General features: G+C 43.5%; 2 protein-coding genes across 2 annotated transcripts in view; one reads left to right on the top strand and one right to left on the bottom strand.

Moving 5' to 3' along the window:
* Positions 1-27,641, bottom strand: part of LOC311230338 (uncharacterized protein) — a 260,057-nt gene that overhangs the window by 28,135 nt on the left and 204,281 nt on the right. The window lies entirely within an intron of this gene.
* Positions 302-22,283, top strand: LOC311230677 (carbonic anhydrase 4-like; the record flags this gene model as incomplete). Its single annotated transcript, XM_084317040.1, has 7 exons — positions 302-524; positions 16,845-17,015; positions 18,799-18,947; positions 19,353-19,448; positions 20,932-21,010; positions 21,540-21,703; positions 22,191-22,283. The coding sequence occupies 7 exons, from the start codon at positions 302-304 to the stop codon at positions 22,218-22,220; spliced, it is 912 nt and encodes a 303-aa protein (XP_084173166.1). The 3' UTR covers positions 22,221-22,283.

Genomic DNA, 27,641 nt, shown 5'->3' with positions numbered 1-27,641 from the left:
CTACCCGATGAAATGGAGGAGGACGAGCCGATTAAGTTCCTCGAGGAAATGATACTGAAATGGTTCCCGAAGCTAGCCCGCCCCGAGATTGAGAGAGCTCACAGACCCGCTACCCTGATTAAGAGCGAGCGTACAAACCCTTGCACATTCATCTTCTGCTGCCTGAGGTTCCAGACAAGACAGCATATTTTGAAAGAGGCCAGGCTGAATCCTCCGGTGGTGAATGGCCGTACCCTGAGATTCGCCGCTGACTTCAGTGACTGACTACACAGCGAGGCGCCGCAGAGCTTTTGCCGGGGCCATGGATCTAGCACGGGAGAGGGCGGTGGAGGTATATCTACTGTTCCCGGCAACGCTGAAAGTAAAGACGGGATGGGGAGAGGTGTCGTGCAACCGTCTATTTAAGTCACCATCCGAGGCAAAGGACTTCATTCGGAAAAGCAATACAGTCATTCCGGCTGAGAGGAACAGACCGGCCCCGGTGGAGCAGACTCCGAGCGACGGGGAGTGCGAGGCCGGAGCAGGTACCTGAGGCTGGCTTCACGCGTGGCTAGCATGCTAGCTATCCAAGCTAGCGGCCCTGAAGAGTAGAGCGGGCTCCAGACGTGGGCTGCTAGCATACTAGCTAACCAAGCTAACGGCTCTGGTGCACGAGGGCTGTTAGCACACCGGCTAGCTATCCAAGCTAGCACTGTTGTAAACACCGCCGATCGCAGTTTTCTCAGTCCTCAGAACGGTAATACTTGACTTCTCTATACGGTATTGTCTCAGTCACGAGCATGATTACTGACTATTTGAAAGGTAATTCAGACGTCCTTTACTCTTATCAGTTTTTTCTTTATTCTTTATCTCTTGCCTTTTTTATCATCTGACACTCTAACTATGCATTGAACTGCGCGGAGATTGTTACGTATATTTGTTATCTTTATCCGGCTCTGACCGGGCGAAATGAATATCACAATTTTCACTCAAACAGACTGTATGTGCTTATGAACCGTTCAACCAAGGGGGGTGACCCCCTTGCAACGAACTGTCTGCAAGTGGCAGATCAAGACTCTCCTAACGCTGTGGATACTGCATGCTTTTAACTGTCTTTCTTATCACAGCAGTACACATGGCCACCACCGACGCTGCATTACCTCAACGATGGCAGCACGGTAATGCTCGGGGTTTATTACCACAGTGGTTGTAGCTGAGGGGCTACACAACCCGGACTGTATTAAAAGATTGTTTAGATTAAACCACTACTAAAGAATATTACTTGCCAGACAGTACAGTTAGATAAATATGGCGGATACTCAATTGACGGCACGGGGACAAGGATACCAAGTTTACAGTATTTTAATCGTCATATCAATATACAACTGAATTATCACGTTGCTCTTTTAATAGTAGAATGTCAGAGTATCAAAGTCAGTGGTAATGAATATTTCCTAGGTTAAGAATACTCGACCGGAGCTCTGCAGGGAGTGAGAGGAGGTGATACGGGGCAAAGCAAGGGGGGTAGCTGGAGACGATGATTTCCCTCTGGAGTTGTAAGCTCCGGAGGAATTGAAGAATGGTCGGATAATCCTGTCGCCACTGGAAGAAAAGGGGTCTCGTACAGAACCGGTCCTTGTAATCCAAGTGCCCGATGGCAGGGTTAATAGCTCTTAATCCAAAGCCCGATGGCATAGATGGTAGCTAGCTAGCTTCGTTTGTACTGGAAGCTAGCCCGAGGATGGTCTTCAGGGAGTAGTTAGATCCAAACACAGATGGTTTTAACTAGGGATGTCCGATATTATCGGCCGACCGATATTATCGGCCGATATCGGCAGTAAAATGTGATATCGGAAAATATCGGTATCGGTTTAAAAAAAGAAAAAACAATAACAATATTTGTTATATATATATCCAGTGAAATTATTAGTTACCTGAAATTATTCCGTTTTTTGGGGTGGGAAACCCTGCATATATCGGTATCGGTTGATATCGGTTGATATCGGTATCGGAAATTAAGAGTTGGACAATATCGGAATATCGGTATCGGTAAAAAAGCCAATATCGAGCATCCCTAGTTTTAACTATACGTTTCTCCACGTTACTTCGCTTACATAAGTCACTATACTGCGCCAATAATGGCTCTACAATATTATGGTTGTATCTAAGTAGCTACTAGCTATCCGTAACGATACACCGCTGGTAGGTCTGTGTACAACTGTACCGAACGTATTACAATCTCGCTCTGCTGCTTCTCCTGTTCTGATACTGCCGACTCGTTACTTCCACTGCGGGTAGGTTACTGCTCACTGCGGCTGCTTGCGCCATCTACAATATATATACTCAGACTGATTTCTAGGGCGCAGCCGATTTACCTGTCCAGAATCAATGCGCCTGCTACGGGCATGTCTGAACTTGCCCGGACGTGTCTTTGAACTCTGTCTGGGGGGCTTGTCTCGTGGCGCCTCCAATGTCAAGGGCGGGGCCCAATGAGGCGAGCGAAGAATTCTATGATGCAAACGGAAGGCGTTGGATATATATCTTATATATATAAACAATATACAAGTTATACAAAATAATAAACGCAGACTTTCAGTATTAATCTGGACCTTCAGAACAGCCGCCCCCTAATTAGTCCGCACCTAATTAGTAAATAAAATGTGGGGCACAGATTAATATTAAGGTCAAGTCAACTTCTCCATACTGTGCTATGGGGAGTTAGAAATAATCTACAAAGTCAGTGGGTTATCGTCGTCGTCAGGGGGGTCAGGGATGGTCGGCAGCTCTATCAACTTGGCTACTGGTCTGGTGTAGGTCCGCCCTTGGACGATGACTTCTGCCGCTCTGACCTTCCCATCGGAACCAGTAATCACTCTGCTTACACGGCCGGCCGGCCACGTAGCTCGGGGTAGTGACTGGTCTATTATCATCACGACGGTATTCACTGTCAGGTTGTCCCTGTCTTTAACCCACTTCTGACGGGCTTGAAGGGATGGTAGATAGTGTAGGAGGAAGCGGGCCCAAGACTGGTTGGTCAGTACTTGGCTGTGTCTCCACATCCTCCGTCCGTTCATCTCGTCCTGTCTGTACACCGTCTGATGAAGGGCCGGGTCCGGCCGCCCCATCAAGAGGTGGTTTGGGGTGATGGGTTCGATGTCAGCTACGTCGCTTGGAACGTAGCCGAGGGGCTTGGAGTTCAGAACTCCCTCTTCTTGAGCCCACAGTTCGGCCACTGATCCGTACGCCACTGTGACCCGGCCTCGGCTTGGTGCATCACGGTGATGGGCCTGCTTTGGTCTTTAAACCTTCTCGGCCCCTCTTTAATGTTCAAGTCACCCCATGCGAAGGTGTCTATTCTTAGGCTGCTAACCTCCCTGGCTAGGAAGTCAGCAAGGTCCAGGAGTGACTGTTCTGGGCCATTCGGGTCACGGTAGTTTCTTTGCCGCCGAAAACGTTCTTGGCGGAATGGGGGGAGCTTCTCCAATATGCGCTCCACGTTGGAGTTGGCGTACAACTCGTACATCCCCTTCTCTCGTTGGGACCCGAGCATCCCTACTAGGGACTGTACTTTGACGGCTAGGTCGTCCAGGGCTCGATTGTCTTTAGCTGGGGGGAGACGTTCAATCTCACGTATCTCCTGAATGACATAGTCCCATGTACGTCCGTAACGTGCGTCGAGGGCCACCAGGGCATCAGAATAGGGAGTCTGTGAATTGGAGTATGCCAGCGCTATGTTGTGCGCTCTAGTTACCTTGAGGTGCTTAAGGAGGATGGCATACTTGTATGACTCGTCCTGTACTCCGGACATAATTGTCTCTAGGCACATACGCAGCTCGGTATACTGCGCTCGGTCTTCTCTTGTAAAGTCTGGGAATGTGGGTGTCCCAATGTAGGATGCCATGGATGGCTGTGACACGGACGCACGTGGGGGGAGAGGCCTCCTTGGCGAGTCTCCCCTTACGTGGGGTCGTTGGTTCGTGCTGGGCGGGAACCAGAGGCTGGGCCCCCAGGCACTATTCCTTGGTGCTGTCTGTTGCTCGAACTCCCCACTGGGACGGGTTGGGGGTTCATAACGCAGCGCGTCGGGACTGAGACCGGGGCTGCACTGTTCCTCCTGGTCTGAGATGGGTTCATGCGGGTGGGCTTTCTGTCCTCCCTCGTCCTCCGCTAGGCTTTGTAGTCGCTCGGTTAGCTGCTCTGCAACGTAAGCAGGTTCTTCCCGTAGGCTGGGTCCCGTGTAGCTTTGTCGGGGAGGGGAAGGTGCCCTCGACCCGTGTCGTGATGATCTCCGGGAGCTCCGGGTGGAAGAGTGGGGTGTCACCCTCTGGAGCGCTTGCTCCATCATTTGTGCTTGTAGGCGGTCTCGCTCCGCCTCGCGCTGCGCATTGGCTGCGTCGCGCTGCATCTCGCGCTGCGCATTGGCCTGGTCTCGCTCCATGGTTTCTTGAGCCTGGAGGCGCCTCTCTTCCAGTCTGAGGTGTTCGCGCTCACTCTCTCGTTGCGCTTGGAGACGTCTCTCTTCCACTCTGTAATGTTCACGTTCACTTTCTTGTTGCGCCTGGGGGCGGTCACGCTCACCCTGGAGGCGGTCTCTTTCGGCTGAAGCTGTCAGCGTGGCGATCAGTACTTGCGCTAGCCTCTGGTCGGCCTCGCTTGGGGATGACGCTGATGATGGTGATTTGGAGTTGGCAGGGCTTGGCGGTGACCTGGTCTCCTTACGCGCTCCGAGGTCCATCTCGGGGGCGCTGTACTTTGTCTTCTCCCGCGCTCCGAGGTCCATCTCGGGGGCGCGGTGCTCTTTTCTCGGGTGCGCTCCGAGGTCCATCTCGGGGGCGCATTCTTTATCCTCTTGCGCTCCGAGGTCCATCTCGGGGGCGCGGTCTTTATCTTCTATGGGTTCATGCGCTCCGAGGTCCACCTCAGGGGCGCGGTGTTCTATGGGCATAGTCAAGTCATGTCCCGCTTGTCCCCCCCCCGTGAGCTAAGTCAGTTTCACTTAAACTAGCTTGGGTCTCTACCGGTGGGGTTGACAAGTCGATAAGGTTGGGCATACTTAAGCTACTAATTTTATCCTTGCTTAACGTCCTTTTAGATAAGCTAGGAGGTAGATCTACAGCGTAGTTCTCCAAGTGGGGAGGGGGCTGACGCTGGCGCCTAGGGCGCTCTAATGTGGGAGAGCCGTTTGGAGAGTGTCTGCCGCTGGCCATATTATTATTAATATGATTATTATTACTGATACCCTCCGGCTCGAAGGACCAATTGTAGCTGAGGGGCTACACAACCCGGACTGTATTAAAAGATTGTTTAGATTAAACCACTACTAAAGAATATTACTTGCCAGACAGTACAGTTAGATAAATATGGCGGACACTCAATTGACGGCACGGGGACAAGGATACCAAGTTTACAGTATTTTAATCGTCATATCAATATACAACTGAATTATCACGTTGATCAAATCAAATCAAATCAAATCAAATTTATTTATAGGGCCCGACAACACACGTTAATGTCCCCATGGGCCGTACAGGTCTTCTTTAAACAAGTCAAGAAGACAACATAACAATAAGTCAAGAACAGAACAAGAACACCATAGGGTCCAAACATTTTTTAGATAAATGCAAATAAATGAAAGAATGCAAGCACTCCCAGACATACCCCACGCGAAGGTAAGGAAAAACTCACTAAAACCTAACAATAGGGAAAAAAAGCTCCACAGGCAATGTGGAGGAGAGAAACCTTAGAAGGGCCGTTCAAGGGGGGATCTCCCTTCTTAGATGTCGGTGATAGTAGTGTTGCAGACGGACAGTTGGTAAGCATGCACTCATGTGTGTGGTGAGACACAGATGAGTGCATGCAATAGCAACTGTACATTTTGAAAAATTAAAGATAGAGTTGATAGCGGATCTATTTGAGGCACAGGGGCGGCGCACGTTGCTCTTTTAATAGTAGAATGTCAGAGTATCAAAGTCAGTGGTAATGAATATTTCCTAGGTTAAGAATACTCGACCGGAGCTCTGCAGGGAGTGAGAGGAGGTGATACGGGGCAAAGCAAGGGGGGTAGCTGGAGACGATGATTTCCCTCTGGAGTTGTAAGCTCCGGAGGAATTGAAGAATGGTCAATCCTGTCGCCACTGGAAGAAAAGGGGTCTCGTACGGAACCGGTCCTTGTAATCCAAGTGCCCGATGGCAGGGTTAATAGCTCTTAATCCAAAGCCCGATGGCATAGATGGTAGCTAGCTAGCTTCGTTTGTACTGGAAGCTAGCCCGAGGATGGTCTTCAGGGAGTAGTTCGATCCAAACGCCGATGGTTTTAACTATACGTTTCTCCACGTTACTTCGCTTACATAAGTCACTATACTGCGCCAATAATGGCTCTACAATATTAAGGTTGTATCTAAGTAGCTACTAGCTATCCGTAACGATACACCGCTGGTAGGTCTGTGTACAACTGTACCAAACGTATTACAATCTCGCTCTGCTGCTTCTCCTGTTCTGATACTGCCGACTCGTTACTTCCACTGCGGGTAGGTTACTGCTCACTGCGGCTGCTTGCGCCATCTACAATATATATACTCAGACTGATTTCTAGGGCGCAGCCGATTTACCTGTCCAGAATCAATGCGCCTGCTACGGGCATGTCTGAACTTGCCCGGACGTGTCTTTGAACTCTGTCTGGGGGGCTTGTCTCGTGGCGCCTCCAATGTCAAGGGTGGGGCCCAATGAGGCGAGCGAAGAATTCTATGATGCAAACGGAAGGCGTTGGATATATATCTTATATATATAAAAAATATACAAGTTATACAAAATAATAAACGCAGACTTTCAGTATTAATCTGGACCTTCAGAACAGTGGTATTATTTCGACATGTGTTATGAGTACTTCACTTTACTCAGGTTCAGCTCGGACGAACTGTGTTTCATGTGCTTTTATCGTCTGCATAATGTTCTATGCACTGAGCTCTATATAGATTTATTCTCTCTGTTGAGCGATGGGGGGTTCCCCTATTTCTAAATCGTTACAATATACAATTTTGGTTAGAATGGTTAAGTTACGTAATGTGGTTGTGGTTGCTGTGACCCGGTTGCAGTGCCAAATGGTGTTTGATCGACATCGGACAAGATATTTGATGGGGGGAGGGGGGAGGGGAGGGGGGGATAGAGGGATTTTTGTTTTTCATTTATTTTGGCTCGCACTATTATGTGTTTGCTCTCGCCCAACAGGACCTTAGCGTGGGGATGTGTATATGTTGTGGTGCTCTACTTCAAGGGAATCACGTTCAGTCATACTGCAACCTGGTTGGACTATGGCTAATTTAAACATCTTGATCTGGAATACAGGGGGTCTTAATATTCCACATAAACGCACAAGTGTACTAACATGGTTGAAAAGGCAGGAGGTGGATGTGGCTTTGCTGAGTGAAACGCATCTTTTAAAGGCTGACAGTGCAAAACTTGCAAACAAATGTTATCATAATATAAGCTCCTCTTATTTTAGCACTAAGTCTCATGGAGTAGCCATAGTGGCTAAGCGAAAGTTGAATATTAAATTGTTAGATGTGTGGTCTGATGCAGAAGGGTCGAATTACTATTGCGAAGATGGTGTTATGGTTTGTAACCGACCCCAAACGCAACGGCACAGAGAGAGTTGTTTTCAGAGTTAGCCAAAAACAAGGGCGTGTTTATTGTCAGAGTCACAAGATTGAATTAGGTGGAAGACAGAACAAACGGGGAATCTGGCATGTGAAGAATGTTTGCGGCTCTGCAGATTCTCCCAGACGGTGACGGTGAGGAATTTGCTTGTGACGTCTGAGCCGCTCTGCAGATCCCCCCAGCATACACTCCAGATGGAACACGGAGGGAGAGAGAGAATCCCAGTTAGCTCAGCGCACAACAGATAACAGAGAGGTGACTGATCCAAAACAAATATCCAAGTGACTTGATCTTCGGTGTGATACACACAGTTAGCAGAGTCCAGAGAAAAAACAATACGGTAATCCAAGGTGTAAATCCAACAACAAAAAATAGGTGAGAACAGTATAACAAAAACAGGATCTCTTCGGTGTTTCACAAACACACAAAAAACTGGTGATCCAAAAGACTGTTTCAAAAACTCACCAAAGCGCAACGCGTAAAGCGGGCAGATAAACGAGGCGTAGCTTCGTACGGGGAATCAGGTTCTCCAAGGGATACTTCACGAGAGTCCTGGAGAGCAACAGACAGCGACGGGAAAGAAAGGCAGAATGCAGGGAATATTCAAAAACACGGGCATCTTCCCGACCAGAACGCTGCCGACGGGCAACGCAGCAAAACAGGGGGTCCAAGGGGAATGGGGTGAGAACACGGCATCCTCCCGTGGAACGATAGAGAGCGATGACGAGTCTCACCCCAGGAACGAGGTCCATGAAGAGGGAGTATACAAAACGGGATCTCTGGCAAAATGCAGGAGAATATTCAAAACGGGAAGGACAGGCAAAAACAGAAGTATATACAAGACGATCCAACATTGATAGTAGGGGAATCAGAGTATATAAAGCCTCTTGGGGCGCTGATTAGAACACACATCAGGTGCGTGATGGTAATTGATACTTGACTTAGAAGTGTGCGTTCGGCCACCGACCAATCATCACAGAATCCTCACAGTACCTTAAAGGAACGGAGCATGGCGGGGAATGCAATTAATCAACAAAGTACCTTAAAGGAACAGAGCGAGTGGGTGGGGAGCGGACAAAACCTCACAGATGGAATACACTAACAGGAAAACTGCTCTTATAGCCGCTTATGACGCACACTTTTATACTGCACTCACTACAGAGATGTTGACACTACCTGAGTACTCATTTATAGTGGGTGCTGATTTCAATGCCATTTGGGATCCATTGATTGATAAATCCGGTGATGCTGAAACCCATGATCAGAAGCAAGCTACCGCGGCCCTACGTGACTGGTCTAGAGACACAGGGGTTACTGATATGTGGCGGTTACTCAACCCAACCGCGCGAGACTACTCTTTTTTCTCCGCGAGACATACAACTTTTTCCAGAATTGATTATGTTTTTTCCTCCCCTAGGCTATTCGATAGCTTTGACGTTGACTTGAGGCCCATTGCACTGTCAGACCACAAATACATCCTCCTTAACTCAGTAAAATTATGTCCCGTGCCCCTAGATGGCGCTTTAACTCAACGCTGCTGAAGAACGAGGAATTTAACCTACAATTTAAGGAGAAGCTCATTGAATTCTTGCAGTTTAATGCTGGATCGTACAGGACCCCAGAACTTTGTGGAATTCGGTTAAGGGGTTTATTAGAAGTAACACCACTCTATTTGCTTCCAATCTCCGCAAGGGTCGTCTCTCCAAGTTAGTAGAATTGGAAGAGCTTCATAAAACTATGATGTCTTCTATGCAGCACAGATAGTCTAGCCGACTGGAGCTCCAAATTAAAATGGTGAAAAAGGAGATTAACTCCATTTTAAGACAACAGTCTTAAAGAGAACAAGACAACTACTTTCATGGCTCTAGACCTAGTCACCTACTGGCTATGAAGATACGGGCCAGTGAACAATTTGCAGATATCCCTGCCATTAAGAACCAACAGGGGGAGATAACCACCAACCCCAACAAAATCAACAATACATTTCGCTCGTTTTATTCCAACCTGTAAGAGTCAGAAGTGGTCTATGATCACACCAAGCTGGAGGACTATCTTAGTCAAATTAACTTACCACAAATCTCAGAGGATGACACTAAACGGTTACACTAGAGGAGCTCAGGGAAGCAATTGCTGATATGCAGCGGGGCAAGGCTCCTGGTTGGGACGGCATTCCACCGGAACTCTATACTGCGTTCTGGGGTGTACTCGGTCCCTTATTACTTTCAATGATTTTACACTCAGTCGAAGAGGGCAATTTTTCCAGGGATGTCAATATGGCACTTATATCTGTTCTACTCAAGAAAGATAAGGATCCCACCGAATGTAGCAGCTATAGACCCTTAAGTCTCCTCGGAGCCGATCTCAAGCTATATGCTAAGGTGCTAACCATCAGACTTCAAAAGCATATGACATCTCTGGTTAACCCCGATCAGACTGGCTTTATAAGAGGCCGGCTAGTCATGGATAATATCAGACGGTTACTGCATGTGATTGATGCCAGCAAGTATGTCGCAACCCTGGGCATGTTGACAAAGAAAAATAATTAAATCATCACACTCATGAAAAAATACAAGAAAGATGATATGGACTATCATGTTTGCATGTTCAATGATCTGTTGTCAGCATTTATGGAGATGAAAGTGGCTGTGCAGCACATGTTGCCTGAAGAGGAAAAAGAGGCTGATCATGCCAGCTGGTTTGAACCAAAGCTCTTGGATTTCAAAGACTTTCTTAGTCAAGTTAACATGTGGGTGCATGGTGTGCTGGAGTCTGATGATAAGGATGCCGATAACCATGACTTGCCAAGTAATTTGGGCTTAAATGTTGATGTTGAGGTTACATCAGAATGTGCTGTAAAGTTGAAAGAGGATTCAAACCTACAGGATATGATTCATCCCCATGACAGCATCTCTGTTGTTTCAAGCAGATCTAGCACAAAGTCACATGCATCCATAACATCAAAAGCATCATCTGCTAGACTAAGAGCAAAGGCTGAGCATGCTGCTTTGGAGGCTAATGCTTGTGTGGTACCCTTGACTGAGATTTCATAATCAAAATGTTAGATCAACCCTGAAAACTGAAAATATCTGTGGTAATAGTTCATTACATGGACTCTCAGAGTGAGAGAGCAAGAAAGATGCAGCGTCAGTATTGGGTGACATTCCTGAGGAGACTTCAGGCAAAACCCCCTCTGTCCAAACATGAGAAGCAAACAGCCCAAAAAAGGAGGGGGCCACAACCCATGAGGAAAGGACATGTTGGGACCGATAAGCCCCAGAAATAAGCCCCAGAAAGGAATGTTAAAAGGTCTGAGGTCGTCGGACATCCTCGCTGCTGGGAACTGGAAGAGGACACCGGCGGGGAGGTCAGGGGGGGCTCATCTGGGGAGGGGCACCATGTGTGGAGGCAAGGAGACTATGGTGGAAGTCAGGGTATAAAACAGTGGGTTTTGGTGAGGAGAGGGAGGCCAGCTCATGACCCGCCACGACCGTTCCCCAGGGGGTCATCGTTCTGCGCCTCCATCACCCACCGACCATGGTTTCAACTTTGTCCCTATGTGAGTAAACTGTATATGGAATAATCACGGTTTGTGATAACTAGAATAAGATGCTTATCTTAGACCCAGGTTTAGTCATGTGGTGGCAAAGAGTACGATTGGTCTATTTTCATAACATAACATGAATACTATTAATGTGCAATACTGTCTTGATGTGAGAGCCACTGTGTCTGGGCTATTGTGATTAACCTCATCAAATCCTTTTGTACAATCATGTATTATGCTGAATACATTTCCTGTATGTAACCAATGCATTAACTCTCAGTCGCTCTGCAAATAAATGAGTTTGGACCATAGCTCATGTTGTCTGGCTATACACGGTTATTTCTCATCTGAATAAGTCAGGTGAGGAGACCATTCTATCACTCTGTGATCTTTCCCTCCTTCCAGATAGCAACCTCATTGTGCTGCAATCAAACCGTAGATATTCATTAGGAATACACAACAAATTGGTGCCGTTTTAAGACCTGTTCTGATTTGTTCACATAATGAACGAACAGTAAAAGAGCCGGGAGTTGGGAATTTGCAGTGCAGAATGGTGGCTGTCTGGATGAAGGTGCGTGGGGTGAATAGGAGAATTGGTCATGTATAAGCCACAGTAGGCCCCAGGGTGAATGTATTCTTTGCGTACAGGACTGGTGGAGTGATGATAGATTTAGACTGTCGACCTGCTTGCTTGGGGTTTTATTGCAGGAAATACAAGCAGCGTATTTGTGCCATGCCATGGTAAGCAGGAGGATGGAACTTTTTTGTTTTTTGTTGATTATATAGAAGTGACGGCCCGACGAGTGGTTATTAGTCATATTGTAGGGACAAGCTAGGGCTGATGTTAGGCGGCGCTGAGGAAATGATTGACACAAGGTGTCGAGGTAGGAGGCTGCATGGATTGAGCAGACCTAAGTGAGGGAAAGTATACGAATCTGTATGACTGTCTGGTAAAAGTAAGAGCTTAGGTGATCCAAAGCACATAGGATAGTTTAGGTAAATTACTTGAAGGCGACGGCGTGGAGTGGTAGAACGTGGATTAGTTACAGAGATGCAGGAAGTGGGACTGAGAAGTGGCTGGACAATTGATGGACAAATGCGGGGTAGTCAGACATATCTTAAAGAGAAGATTGTAGTGTAGGGATAGGTAAAAAGTGTGAGGAGTGTGTAAATGTGGGAGACTATACCCTGTTAGTGGGACGAAATTGTATTATTAAATATATGACTGGGCTCGTCGCTCGGAGGAACTGTGTATGACGCGGGAGATTAGGAAAAATATGGGGGTTTTAGGAAATGGACACTAGCGGATGTTCAGTGAACAATTTTTAGATGAAAAAGTCGGCTTACACAAGAATCTATGGTTATAAATGTTGCGCCATGTAATCAAAAGCCTCGTACGGGGAATTGGTTTGTCTGTTCAATGTGATGTGTGAAAGTATGTGATCAATAGCAAGCTTGACGAAGGTTGTTATGTTGTTAGACGTGGATCAGAACGATACGAGTCTGTGAATCATATTGGAAGTTGGGGCTAACTAGCTTAGCTCTGTGGAAGAGCCGCGGTAATCTAGGGATGTTAGGGCGGTGATGTGAGAGAATTGTCGAAACACTGTGAGAGCAATTGTTGTTAAGAAACGAGTCGAGGTGTAGGTTGATGTGATTGTGGCCGTTTTAATGGTTATATTTAATGCGGTAACAATTGTGTACGATAGTATGGTGGAGGGAAGAAGTCGCCGTTTAATGACGTCATGTTGTTGAGTGGAGAGTGTGAAAGTCCCATATGGAGCCAGGCGGAGAAAGGGTAGGAGAAGTGGTTTATGATGATTCGTGTTGATCTGTGTAACGGCCAGTGATGCCAGTAACGCGTTACTAAGTAACGCGTTATTGTAATCTGATTACTTTCCCCCGAAAATAGTAATCTAACGCGTTAATCTTTAAAAGCCAGTAATCTGATTGCAGTTACTTGTCCAAGTGGCTGTGCATTACTATTTCGTTACTATCTCATCATAAATTAATAATGCAGGCGGAATGCAGTATTTTATTTCGTTTTCGACAGTCAAAAATACATTTTGAGCTGTTTTTCTTTTGGGAGTGACGTGGTGTGGCAGTGAAAGGGTTAAATACAAGAATGTGTCCCGCGGCGTGACTGGTCCCTCTGTCTGTGAGTGACTCTGTTTTGGTCCAATCACATTCCCCATCCACAGTCTGCGAATCAGAGGCAGAGTAGGGTGGGTCTTCACAGCACGTCATGTGACATATGCGCCAATCGTGTGACAGCAGGGCTCCGTCGTCGGAGAATTCCACCCCAAAACGCTTGGAAAAATTTAAAGTGAAACCGCAAGATGACTTTTGCGGTTTCTGTTCAGAATTCCACCCCAAAACGCTCGTCTAAACGTAGCCTCAGTCACTACTTCACAGCGGAGGAAACAAAATACTGTCTACCGCTAAAAACAGCACATCCAATTGCATTGAAAGCATCTGGAATCACAACACTAGCCGACGCTTCGACTAGGTACAGGAGGGTTGATGGTGGCAGAGTAAAAGCTCTTATTTGCCAGATTTACAGTTAATTTACATGTTAAAGAGAGACTGATTGTATGTTTATAGAGAGACATTTATAAAAACAATTTAATAGTTACAGTTGATATAATTGAATAGTTCAGCCTGCATTTGTTAGATGTGATACACTGGTTTTGTAAAACCACTGGCTGGCTGCTCTAATGCTGTGAGCATCATAGACTGTTGCTTTACCATACTTGATGGTACAGAAGCTGAAGCACTGACTAGTTTAACAATTTACGTTATGTGCAGAGAAACAAGTTAAAAACAATTTATGCACTTTCAATAAAGCGTTTAAAAAAAAACTGTTGGGGGAACGACGACGACTTCGTAACCTAGTTACTTTCAAAGTAACTAAGTTACTCTGATAATCAAGTAATCAGTAAAGTAACTTAGATTACTTTTTAAAGGAGTAATCAGTAATCAGTAATCAGATAACTTTTACAAGTAATCTGTGGCATCACTGGTAACGGCGTTGGAATATGAGAATGTTTTTAAATTCTTTTACGATAGTTTGTTCTTTTAAAGTAGGTTGTTGTTTAGACATGTGTAAGTTGTTTAGAGTTGGATTGGTACTGAGCGGATTGAATGAATGTACGGATATCGAACAGCACGTAACACGCGCGGCTCCCGGGGGGCATTGAACGTCACATTAGGTTGGCTAGCTGTTTAGCTGGTATGAGAGTTTGGGAGATAGCGCAGTGGAAAGGGCTCGTGCAATATTATGGTTAGAAGCGGCGTGGTGGCGTTGAGTGAGCGGTGTTTATGTGTGAAGCGATTATGTGATAATAACGTTGATTGGGAGTTATTTGCAAAAGTTGGTCGCTTCTGACGTCATATTGTGGGACCTAGATAGGGGGTAGCATCAAGGCTGGCTAGGCTATTAGCTTGCATGCGGCTGTTTTGTGAAATTGCGGGCGACATGTGTGATGGTTAGAGTATGGGAAATAATGGTTAGGGAGTATTAGAGGACGCGGTGGTTGTCGTGGCATTGTTGGTTGTCGTGGCATTGGTGGTTGTCGTGGCATTGTTGGTTGTCGTGGCATTGTTGAAACGGGGTGTTTTATGATATTAGTTGTACTTTGTCGCGATACATCGTTCTGTGTGCGCCGTTTGCGCTAGTGTGCGCATGCGCGGATCGCTGTTTTTCATTCATTCGCTCTAGGGAAAACGGGTGAGTTTATATTTTGCATTATGTAAAATGGTTGTATTTGTATGTGGTGCGTTGTGTTTTTGTGTACACAGGGGAAGAGATGTAACATTATCAGTGGTTGGTTTGGGGGAGGAAGTCGGTGATAGACTGCAAACATTGCAGTGAGCCTATCAAGGAGGGATGAATTAATGGATGCATTGCCTAAAATAAGCTGGGATTCACAAAACCAGCGGCTCTGGGTATAATTGTATTATTAATATTAGGAACATAGGTATATACATTGGACACAAGGGTATATTTTTAACCAGGGGGGATTGAGTAGTTGATTGATTAAAAATAGTACAGCTACCCAGATAGCAAAAGGTGTTAATTCAATGTTGATTTATGGTCACAATGCTTGATTTTTGGTTAAGGTCGACGATTGATGTTGAATCACCCATTAACCTTTAAAGCAATTGACTAATGTTGAAAACATATCATTGAATCAATATTGTTTTGTGGTTGCATTTTAATGATTGAAATGCCAATATCTAAAAAATGTTGAATCAACGGATGCTGCTCAACATGCTGTCGTCATTGTCTCATCACCCAGACTGCACTGCACTTGTGCTGCCCCGCCTCCCAGAATGCACCTGTGCAGCAGCTTCCTGGCTGCTACCTCATGTCTCTCTGCATCGGTGAGTACTGCATGGCAATAATGTCGATTATGTTGTATGTTGTATGTTGTATGTTGTATGTATGCTTTCGATTGCAAATGCCAGCGGAGTAGTGCCGTGTTCGTTTTTACATGGTAGAGAATATTATATTAACCGTTATTCATACCTGCTAGCTGAAGCTAATTTAGCTAGTAGCGTTAGCAGTTAGCTATGATGAATGTTTCTTGATTTTGGTATAGTGATCCACCTGTTGCATATACTGTTATACATTTTATGTAGGCTAACGTCAGTAACGTTTCAAAATGTGGCTTATGATGTATTCTTTAACAGGATACACTGGCACAATCAGTTAGCTTAGCATTGCTGCTACCTTGCTTGCTAAAAAGTCATGGTAAACCAACATGGCAGGGTGCAGGCATACAGGCCGGGCCTGTCTCTCTCCCTCCCTCCCTAATGTGTTTGTGCTTAAAACAGTGAATGATGACCGCATGTTCTCAGAGCATTTTCAGAGCACTGTTAAACTGTTAAATGGTCATTTTAAAACTAATATAAGAAATTAATGTATATAGTGGTATATTTATGAGGGAAAACAAATATTTGCAACAACTTTTAACATTTATACAGGTAGGTTATTGATAACTAATTCTGCTATGAGTGTCATATTATAATCAATCAAAGCGAGGAACATAGAACCCGGGGAACATAGGACCGGGGGAACATAGGGATGATCCCCTGGTGGGTATCCACTTGCATTCATTGTGCTACAGTAAGCTAGGCTAGCTGGTTTGTATCCACTTGCATTCATTGTGCTACAGTAAGCTAGGCTAGCTGGCCTGTTCTGTTTCCATTCATTGTGCTAAGCTAGGCTAGCTGGTTTGTATCCACTTGCATTCATTGTGCTACAGTAAGCTAGGCTAGCTGGTCTGTATCTGCTTCCATTCATTGTGCTAAGCTAGGCTAGCTGGCCTGTTCTGTTTCCATTCATTGTGCTAAGCTAGGCTAGCTGGTCTGTACCTGCTTCCATTCATTGTGCTAAGCTAGGCTAGCTTGCCTGTTCTGTTTCCATTCATTGCGCTAAGCTAGGCTAGCTTTCAGCAGGATATCTTTCTACTGAATGCACAGAGAGGAAACTGGTATCTATCTTCTTGTCTGACTCTGGAGAAGACGATAAGATAATTTCCCATAATGTTGGCGCATTCTACTTTAAACTCACTTTTAACATTCACTTTAGACACTTTAAAAAAATTTTAACAGTCCATCATATAATATCTATGTATTACTAAACTATACTATATTTTGTATCCAGGTGACAGCCACTGGCCCACTATCGCCCCAGACCATTGCAATGGTTCCAGACAGTCTCCCATCGACATCGTGTCGGCTAATGCCACCGAGGACTCTGCCCTCACTGCCTTCTCCTTCGTCAACTACGGCAACACCTCTGCCCTGTACGAGAGCGAGAACACCGGCAAGACAGGTGAGCAATGATAGGGACCCTGTATTGGGAAAGGATAGGGACCCTGTATTGGGAAAGGATAGGGACCCTGTATTGAGAAAGGATATGGACCCTGTATTGAGAAAGGATAGGGACCCTGTATTGAGAAAGGATATGGACCCTGTATTGAGAAAGGATAGGGACCTGTATTGATAAACTATAGGGAACATGTATTGATAAACGGTAGTATTCAGTCACATAAAGAGGAACAAAAATAAACAGGATGATTAGTAGTCATTTAGAACAACGCCACCAGACTGTTTGTAAAGAGTTTCTAGTTTGAGGAGAAACAGGATTCCTTTCACTCGAGTCTCCAGTCAGTCTGGGTGTAGTTTGTGTTCAGTGCATCACCTCCATCCCAACAAGAAGACCCCCTGGAGACCCCTGTCCTAGAGCAGGGGTTCCCAAACTTTTCAGGCCGGGGCCCAGAAAATAAGGCGTCAGAGAGCCGCGGCCCAATGCACATCGTCTGGCTTTTTTTTCTTTTTTTTTTTGCCATGCGACCGATTTTTTAAGCCAAATATCAATCCTATTAAGTTAGTTCAAGTTAGTTATTCATTTATATGTGCTATTTATGAGAGGGCTAACTTGTTGCAAAATAATAATGATAATAATAATAGCCTCATTAAAATACTATTGTTGCTTCGGTTGTTTTCAGCGTTTTATGTGCATAATCTGTTATTTAGTTTGAAATGTTCGTTGAAATAAGTAGATTTTTCGTTTTTGTTTATTTATTAAGTTAATAATAAAACCATATAGTCACATTTTAGAATACAATAGAATAGAATTTTAGAATACAACTAGAAACACTGTCCTGGCCTGCTTCTAAGTTCAGTGGCCTGACAAAAAGAAATTAAATACATTTTTTTTTTCTTTTTCTTTTTTTTCTTTTTTTTTTTTTTTAAATCATCTCGCGGCCCATCCGTGGCTGCTCGCGGCCCACCTTTGGGTCGCGACCCCGACTTTGGGAACCACTGTCCTAGAGGACCTCTCTCCCAGTCCAGACCCCTGTCCAGGACCTCTCTCCCAGTCCAGACCCCTGTCCTAGAGGACCTCTCTCCCAGTCCAGACCCCTGACCTAGAGGACCTCTCTCCCAGTCCAGACCCCTGACCTAGACTAGAGGACCTCTCTCCCAGTCCAGACCCCTGACCTAGAGGACCTCTCTCCCAGTCCAGACCCCTGACCTAGAGGACCTCTCTCCCAGTCCAGACCCCTGACCTAGAGGACCTCTCTCCCAGTCCAGACCCCTGACCTAGAGGCCCTCTCTCCCAGTCCAGACCCCTGACCTAGACTAGAGGACCTCTCTCCCAGTCCAGACCCCTGACCTAGGGGTGGTTAAGGACGGGGACATGTAGGCCTAATGTATGGAGATGTTTTTCATCCACATGCTCTTGTACAACCCCATCATGTCTGACTCTGTGTGCATGTTATGCTTGTTCAGTTTATTATTCAACGTTTTGTGCCCTGGCTTTCTGGAATAACTTCTTTTTTTGTATGCAAGAATGTGCTTTAAAACTCAATGCATTATTCTGTGTTTTGGATTATTAAAGCTGCAGTAGGCAACTTCGGAGAAGTTTAGCAAATAGCAGTTATAAATAGAGGACAGTTTAGCAGTTATGAATAGAGGGCAGTTATGAATAGAGGGACAGTTTAGTTAGACGAATTGTGCACCATGACAATTCGACGAAAGGTCATAAGCCAGGATTTGAACCCGTAGCGTCGCGGTACGTAGCTGAACCCACCCTCTGTTTGTTTGTCTTCCAGTCAAAGTGACTCTGAGGAGTGGCGTGCAGGTGTCCGGGGGGGGTCTGTCCGAGGCCTACGACAGCCTACAGTTCCACCTGCACTGGGGCAACGGCTCTGAGGTGAAGGGGTCCGAGCACACGGTGAACGGCAAGCGCTACGCCATGGAGGTACGGGTTCGACTAGGGATCAGACTGGGGGCTAGATCCACAAAGAATGTATTGCACGGTGCTAATTGCACCCTTACTTACAATTCATTATGAATTCAAAATGGGGGACCCTGATGTAAACAAGACGAAAGTCTTTCTCTGGTCTGCATCCCCTTAACAATTGTGTGTATTGAGCCGTACTGTATTGTACCCATTCTGCAATCTGTTAATAAAATGTTCAATCAATCAATCACCTGCACTGTGATTGATTGAATGACATTTGTACTGTACTTTACTGTACATATAAAACCATTGAAACAATAGAAAAAAGATGCAGGTGCGTTGAAAAAGGAGTCCAAAGAAGTGGGCGCAGGCGAGCGTTTTGAGCCCCAGATGTTCATTAACCCCCGCATGGCTTCCCCTCAGATGCACATCGTGAACCTCAAGTCGTCCTACGGCGGGAACACGTCGCTGGGCGTCGCCGACCCCGCCGGGCTGGCTGCCTTCGGCTTCTTCAACGAGGTGAGGATGTGTGTGTGTTTGGGTGTTCGAACGTTCGGACCTTCGTTCATTACGTTGGCATTCAAATTCTAAATCAACATTAGAAAATTTTCATTTTTAATTAAAAAAATAAATCTATTATTTTTAATTGTTTATGTCTATTCATTCTGTTTAAACCAATGGGGTTTTTCTTCACAGTTGCAGATAGAGATTAGGCTACACTAATATTATAGTATTAAAAACTGATGAATTATATTCATTAAAGAAAGTTGATTTAATAAAAGAAAAAGACTCACTTTATTCAAATTGAGGATTTAGTTTGAGGATATTTATATATATAAAAAAATAAATACATTTTTTTTTTAAAGATTTTTTTTTAATTAAAAACGTAGGATCAAATGTCCGTTTGAAAAACCCTGACGAAGTTCGAATCCCAAAAACAGGCTTCGGGGACAGCTTTAGTGTGTGTGTGTGTGTGTGTGTGTGAGAGAACAGGGTACAATAGACTCAAGCGCTAAACCATGACTGCGTTTTGACAGGAAATGTCTGGAAATGCGACTAACTCACCTGCCAGTTGGAACGCCTTGACCTCCCACCTGAGCAACGTCATGCTGAAAGGTAAGAGGATGTTTCGATATGTGTTGCCTTGTCCAACGAGAGTTAAATCATCTCCTATCAAGTAAATCATCTCCTATCAGGCTGTCTGGCTGCAGGTTCAACAAGTTAAATCATCTCCTATCAGTCTGCCTGTAGGTTCATATAAAACCATTGAAACAATAGAAAAAAGATGCAGGTGCGTTGAAAAAGGAGTCCAAAGAAGTGGGCGCAGGCGAGCGTTTTGAGCCCCAGATGTTCATTAACCCCCGCATGGCTTCCCCTCAGATGCACATCGTGAACCTCAAGTCGTCCTACGGCGGGAACACGTCGCTGGGCGTCGCCGACCCCGCCGGGCTGGCTGCCTTCGGCTTCTTCAACGAGGTGAGGATGTGTGTGTGTGTGTGTGTTTGGGCGTTCGAACGTTCGGACCTTCGTTCATTACGTTGGCATTCAAATTCTAAATCAACATTAGAAAATTTTCATTTTTAATTAAAAAAATAAATCTATTATTTTTAATTGTTTATGTCTATTCATTCTGTTTAAACCAATGGGGTTTTTCTTCACAGTTGCAGATAGAGATTAGGCTACACTAATATTATAGTATTAAAAACTGATGAATTATATTCATTAAAGAAAGTTGATTTAATAAAAGAAAAAGACTCACTTTATTCAAATTGAGGATTTAGTTTGAGGATATTTATATATATAAAAAAAGAAATAAATTTTTTTTTTTTAAAGATTTTTTTTTAATTAAAAACGTAGGATCAAATGTCCGTTTGAAAAACCCTGACGAAGTTCGAATCCCAAAAACAGGCTTCGGGGACAGCTTTAGTGTGTGTGTGTGTGTGTGTGTGAGAGAACAGGGTACAATAGACTCGAGCGCTAAACCATGACTGCGTTTTGACAGGAAATGTCTGGAAATGCGACTAACTCACCTGCCAGTTGGAACGCCTTGACCTCCCACCTGAGCAACGTCATGCTGAAAGGTAAGAGGATGTTTCGATATGTGTTGCCTTGTCCAACGAGAGTTAAATCATCTCCTATCAGGCTGTCTGGCTGCAGGTTCAACAAGTTAAATCATCTCCTATCAGTCTGGCTGCAGGTTCAACAAGTTAAATCATCTCCTATCAGTCTGCCTGTAGGTTCAACAAGTTAAATCATCTCCTGTCTGGCTGCAGGTTCAACAAGTTAAATCATCTCCTATCAGGCTGACTGTCTGCAGGGTTCAACAAGTTAAACCAAGACCTTTTAAGGCTTTAAATGGAGAATTATGAACGTAATACTTTTTAAGACTTGTTAACCCTTTCACTATCACACTACAGACGGTTAACCCTTTCACTATCACACGACAGACAGTTAACCGGTCTGTGTCTGTGTCTCTGAGGATGTGTGTCTGCGTCTCTTTTCTGAGGATGTGTGTCTCTTCTTTGAGGATGTGTGTCTGTGTCTCTTCTTCTTTGAGGACGTGTGTCTCTTCGTCTCTGAGAAAGTGTGTCTGTGTCTCTTCGTCTTCAGGTCAGCACGCGTCCCTGCCAGCAGGCCTTTCGCTGGACGATCTGCTAGAAGGAGTGGATCGTACCAAGTACTACCGCTACCTGGGCTCCTTGACCACCCCCGCCTGCAACGAGGCTGTGGTTTGGACCGTGTTCAAGGACTCGATCAAAATCAGCAAAGATTTGGTGAGGTTTCATTTCATCATAGATGTTAGCTAGCTGGCACCACAAGTCTCAAGAGAGATGTAAATGATCGACCACAGGAAAAAAGGTACATAATGTACATTATGTTATATCCTCATACGTCTTGTATAAGTCAGCAAAAGTCAAAAAGTGACCGGTAGTCGAACCAACAATGATTGTAGTTGTGGTTTGAGTGCTCTCACCACTTGACTAAGCATCCCACCCTGAAACAAACACAGCTCTCACCACTAGACTAAGACGACACCCACCCTGATACAAACACTGTGACAGACCCTCTAAACACTGATAGACCCTCTAAACACTGATAGATCTATCAGTGTTTAGAGGTGTCACAGTGTTTGTCGCAATTGAGTGATTAATCACAATTGAGTGATTAAAAAAAATCGCACTCGTGTGAAGTGAGGGGTGCTCTTATCATCGTACATCATCTCACCTCTCTTCCTCACTTTTTTATTTTTGTGTCTATCAGCTGCTGCTCGACAGTTTGACCCCAAGCTGACCGACCAGGACTACAGCGAAACTGTCAAGAAGTGGCTTCGTTATGCGCCAGACCGGGAGGGAGGCATCTCAAGGAACCGAAGTGACCCAAACTTAAGTCAAGCGAACCAGAGTCAAACTTAGGGTACCCCAGCACAGCACAGCACACCACACACTGTTTCCCTGGTTCATACAGTACAAGGAATTACCCTGGCATCTACTTGAATGACTTATGCTGCTTCAGCCTGTTCTTGGAACCGAAGTGACCCAAACTTAATTGTCAAGCGAACCAGAGTCAAACTTAGGGTACCCCAGCACAGCACAGCTACCCCAGCACAGCACAGCACACACTGTTTCCCTGGTTCATACAGTACAAGGAATTACCCTGATGGACACTGTTCTTCCATGGACGGCATCTACTTGAATATGCTGCTTCAGCCTGTTCTTGGAACCGAAGTGACCCAAACTTAATTGTCAAGCGAACCAGAGTCAAACTTGGGGTACCCCAGCACACTGTTTCCCTGGTTCATACAGTACAAGGAATTACCCTGGACACTGTTCTTCCATGGACGGCATCTACTTGAATGACTTATGCTTCAGCCTGTTCTTGCAGTGTTTATTTTTTTAATTTTTAATTTTAACCTTTATTTACCCAGGGTAGGTTCGCTGAGCACAGATGCTCTTTTTCAGCTACGCTCTGCTTCACATTCACAGAGTTCCATTCACACCTGGGAGCTGCCCAGGCCTAACAAAATTAATAGTTGGTTTCAGGGTGCCGACCGACCCTGCCGATTTAGGTGCGACCCAATATATTTTATGAGTTTTTAGAAAAAACTATAAAAAAAAAATATATATATATATTTTTTAATTTTTTTTAATAAAGTTTCATAGAAATCTTAGTCAAACAAAAAATTGCTTTTCATTTATCTATTTATTTAACTGTATTAAACAATATAAAACGAATTGGCCATAATTGACTGAGCAAACTAATGCTTACTGCTGTAACCTACTAATAACACTTAAGTAAATCTGAAGATTATTATATAGCAGATGCCTTGGAGGATAAGTCGTGGACAACTGTAGATCATCTAAGCTCCACTGTGTTTAAATTCAAATCCTATGCCATTGTTTATATTTAACCCTTGTGTCTGAAAACTAAAGTATTATACTCTTATTAGGGGACTAAATTGAAAAACTCCATAAAAAGATTATGTTGAAATAATTTCCCACTTTCTTTTCCATAAATATTTTATTCAACTTCAGCCCTGATCATAACCAGTTTTTATATTATTTTTGTAATGAAATACTCCCACTTTTCTGAAAAGAGTTGTTAAATATGACAAAAAAAATAATATGTGGTGGTTATGATCGGGCTGAAGTGGAATAAACAATTTATGAAGAGTAAAAAAAAAAATACAAGATAATTAAAAGATTATGCCACATATTATGTTGGCTCATCACTGCAAAGTTATCAAACAAATACGAATCTGATCAGACACAAGGGTTAAGTTGTTGTTCCCTTTCTAATTTCCTCAAACATCTAGTCTAGTTAATGTGATCAATATTATTTGACAATTGATGCTTTTTGTTGGACATTTCAGTCAGTAGTGAGCTCATACTTTGAGCTCATAAATTTATAGTTAAAATGATTGCAATCTTGTCTTCGTTGTGCATGAATGCGTGTGCTCACCACACACAATATGTGTGTCACTATTCTGGCAGTGGCTATATTGTTAATGAAAGCCTGTTATAAGGTCTGTTATTTGTTTTTTGTAAAGTTTTAGTCACTGGAAGTTCTGATACCCTAGAAAAAAATAAATTTTCATTTTAAAAGCCATGTTGTCATTTTTGTTCACACATTTTTGGAAATATGGTCATATAAGAATTTTATTATTATTTATTTAACAGTGTGTTTAACAGCAGGAAAAAAACATGTAATGTTATGATGTATACATATCAGCAGCAATATTTTAATGTAAAATGTACATTAATCAGTATTGATTCCTTAACTTTACAAGTAGATGTACAAGTTACAAATGTACAAGTAGAGTACCATTTAGATTATGGTTGAATAAACATTGATGTCTAACATTGATTCAATATAAAATCAACTAAAATGTGCATGTAGATTACAATTTAGATTATGGTTGAATAAACATTGATGTCTAACATTGATTCAATATAAAATCAACTAAAATGTGCATGTAGATTACCATTTAGATGATGGTTGAATCAACATTGATATAGTATCAGCTATGGTTGACACCTAACGTTGATTCAACGTTAGGGTCATAGACAACGATCTATATAATTTAGATGTCAGGCTTCAACATAGATTCAATATTTCTGCTGAACCCTATTTCAACGTTGATTCACTCATTTTTTGCTATCTGGGTAAATACATACAATTGTTAAGGGGATGTAGACCAGAGACAAAGTCCCCCATTTTCAATTCATCGTAACATTTAGGACATACATGTCAGACAGATAAACAGTAGTTTGGGAGTAGCTAGAAATACATGTCGCTTGCAGTAGGATCAGTTTGTCACATGTGTATGGGTAAGGAAGTATTTAGAACTAACCACTATTAATGTTTTTCTGAAATGAGTGATGCTTACATGTATGATGATTAGATTTGATGGACATTGCCGGTAATAAGTTAGATTTCACAAAGCTAGCTGTTATGGGTGACTATCGGTTAAGAAGGGAAATACTGTGTGCACAAAGCATGTGTGTACAGGGTGTCCTTCGGGGCAGACCTGGTTTAAACACGTTTGAGACCACTTCTGGGAATGTTGTTTTGTTTGAAATGAGTGATGCTTAGGTTTGTAAAATAATTACTTGAATAATGTTGTAATTACTTGAATGATGTTGTGTTAAATTGTAGTTTTGAAATCTGTTTAGCTTGTACAATTGTAAGTTTGGAATAATGATGTTGTGGTTTACTGGAGCTTATTATTTAGCTTGAATTAAGATGCTTGTATAGGATGCATTGATGTTAAGATGTCAGATTGTAATACACTGTTGAATTAATGTTGCTGCAGGTCTTTAGATCATGGGGGGTGATAATTTAATGATGTAGGCTTGTTGGCTATGTTGAAATACTGTTGCTTGTTTTAGATTGTTAAATCTTTAATGCCATTGGATTACATAGGCTGATGTTTTATATTAAGATTCATTGCAGGTCCTTGGGTCACAATAGGATAATTTAGTGACGGGGGACTTGTTTAGATGCTGCTTTGATGTAAGATTGTGTTTTGGCAGTTATTATAAATGAGTTTCTGTTTAGTCTGTAATTTCTCTCTGTTTAGCTCAGGGGTGGCCAACCCGCGGCTCGCGAGCCGCATGCGGCTCTTTGCCCGTCAATGTGCGGCTCTTCCATCCATAAAAAAAATGTCACAATTTTTATGTCACTCATTCCATAAGGACGTAGAATAAACATTTACAATTTTTTTTTAAATGGTTCATTTGCATGTTCTTGGTATCTGAATCTAGGGACATATATGGATCAGTGTCAGAAATAGTGTGTCTGTTACTAGGCTTGAGTAAATTGTAATGAACCAAAGGAGAATATCAATTCTATTTAAAAAAAAAAATTATCTTTGACTGTAAATAACACCATGCTCAAATTGACCAGACCTGAAAAATCTAAGCAAATGAATAAAGGGAAGATGATTAAACAGAAGGTTTTGTAGATACAGTACTGAATTCTGCCATCTTTTTTATAATGTAAATTTCTCCACCATTTTTCATCATATTGCAACACCGTTTTTTGCAAGACGTTCACAGAAAGGTAGAGAAACTAACTGCGTTCTGTTTTATGGCAATAACGTTCAGGTTTGTGGGAGATAATCCCAAAAAATAAGAGAAATTAAAAAGTAAATCCAGAAGTCAGATGATTGACAGGGGCTGGTGTGAGCTGGGTAGGGTAGTTTTTCGAAATTTGAAAGCCCTGAGTCTCTTCCTTCAAAAGACTACACTCACTTTTGGCTGTGCCACTTCCTCCTGTCAATATGCGCCGGTTTCCGACTCAATGCCCTGAGATTTCTATAATCTTATATTTCACTAATAACAGTTCAAATAATTGGTAAACAAACATAATGCTGAAAATATACACTTTTACTGTATATCTCGGGCTTAAGAGGTTAACCCTGTGAGGCCCAAATTAAAAAGAAATTAGCAACTTCAGAGGCCAGAGGGTGGGACATATAAACACATTTACTATCAAATAGCATTGTGAGGCTGAACAACAGGACCAATTGACTATACATGTGCTTAAAGGGGAACTATCTTATAAATGGCTTTTTTCAGTGTTTACCATTGTTTCTTAGCTATGTGGACTTATATTAATAGGATATATGTCTCTAATTCTCATATTGGCGAATTCTTCCAATTCTCCTCTCACAATATTCACCCTCACTGAACTGAGTCATCTGAAAATGTGCATATCTGTGATGTCAGAGATTTCTCAGCTGCATAATAATGTGGCAGTTGATGTGGCAGTTGGCACCAGGCCACACAGTGGTTGGAGCCCAGCCTCAAAACGGCTTAAGATCTTAAGGTAGAAAAATGTGGTTTTTAGTACTTGATTAGAAATACAAAACAATGCATTTTTTTTGAAAAAAACCTAGGTGTTCCATAGACTCACAGGAATTGTGTAAAAGTGCCCAAATAGTGAAAGAAATAGTAAAATAGTTCCCCTTTAACATTTTTTAAATAAACATAATTTTTTTAAATGGCTAAAAGTGATTTTGTAATTTTGAAACCGTGGGTCTCACAGGGTACTTTTAACCCTGTGAGGCCCAAATAAAAAAGACATTAGCAACTTCAGAGGCCAGAGGGTGAGACCTATAAACACATGAAGGGTGCCGTGACTGAAAAAAAAGGTTGAGAAACGCTGGTATATGGTGTGGCTCTTTGTGGTACCACAGTAATTTTTTTGTGGCTCTTAGTCTCTGACTGGTTGGCCACCCCTGGTTTAGCTGTTAGGGTCAGAAAGAATGTGTTTATTGCCCCCAGGGTAGAATGTGTGTTTAATGGTTAACCTCTTGTTGAGTTACAGGAGGGTCATGGGGTAAAGCGATTTAGGAAAGGTCACAGGGCTCACGGGAGAGACCTAGGTTATCTTTACAGAAGCAATTTAGAGATGGCCCAAGGGGGGTCAAGAAGGGGCAGCTGCTACTATGGTGGTTTTGTGACAGGGAGACAGAGCAGAGCTGGTCAGATTAGGCACCAGGAGAGAGGTCACAGGTGAGAATAGCAGGGAACAGTTGCAAAGTGAGATAACAGGAGAGGTATTTTTACAGCAGGAGGGACATAGCAGTGACGGGAGTATGAGACAGGAAAGGGCTAATTCAGGAAACAGCAAGAAGGGCGAGCGATGAAAATCAATAAGAGGATCATTCAATTGGTTTATGACTTTTGAATGGTGGCTATTTTGGTG

The sequence above is a fragment of the Notolepis coatsorum genome (genome assembly GCF_963971535.1).
Source record: "Notolepis coatsorum genome assembly, chromosome: 6".
NCBI classification, from domain to species: Eukaryota; Metazoa; Chordata; class Actinopteri; order Aulopiformes; family Paralepididae; genus Notolepis; species Notolepis coatsorum.
This window is presented reverse-complemented; position numbering and strand designations above follow the sequence as displayed.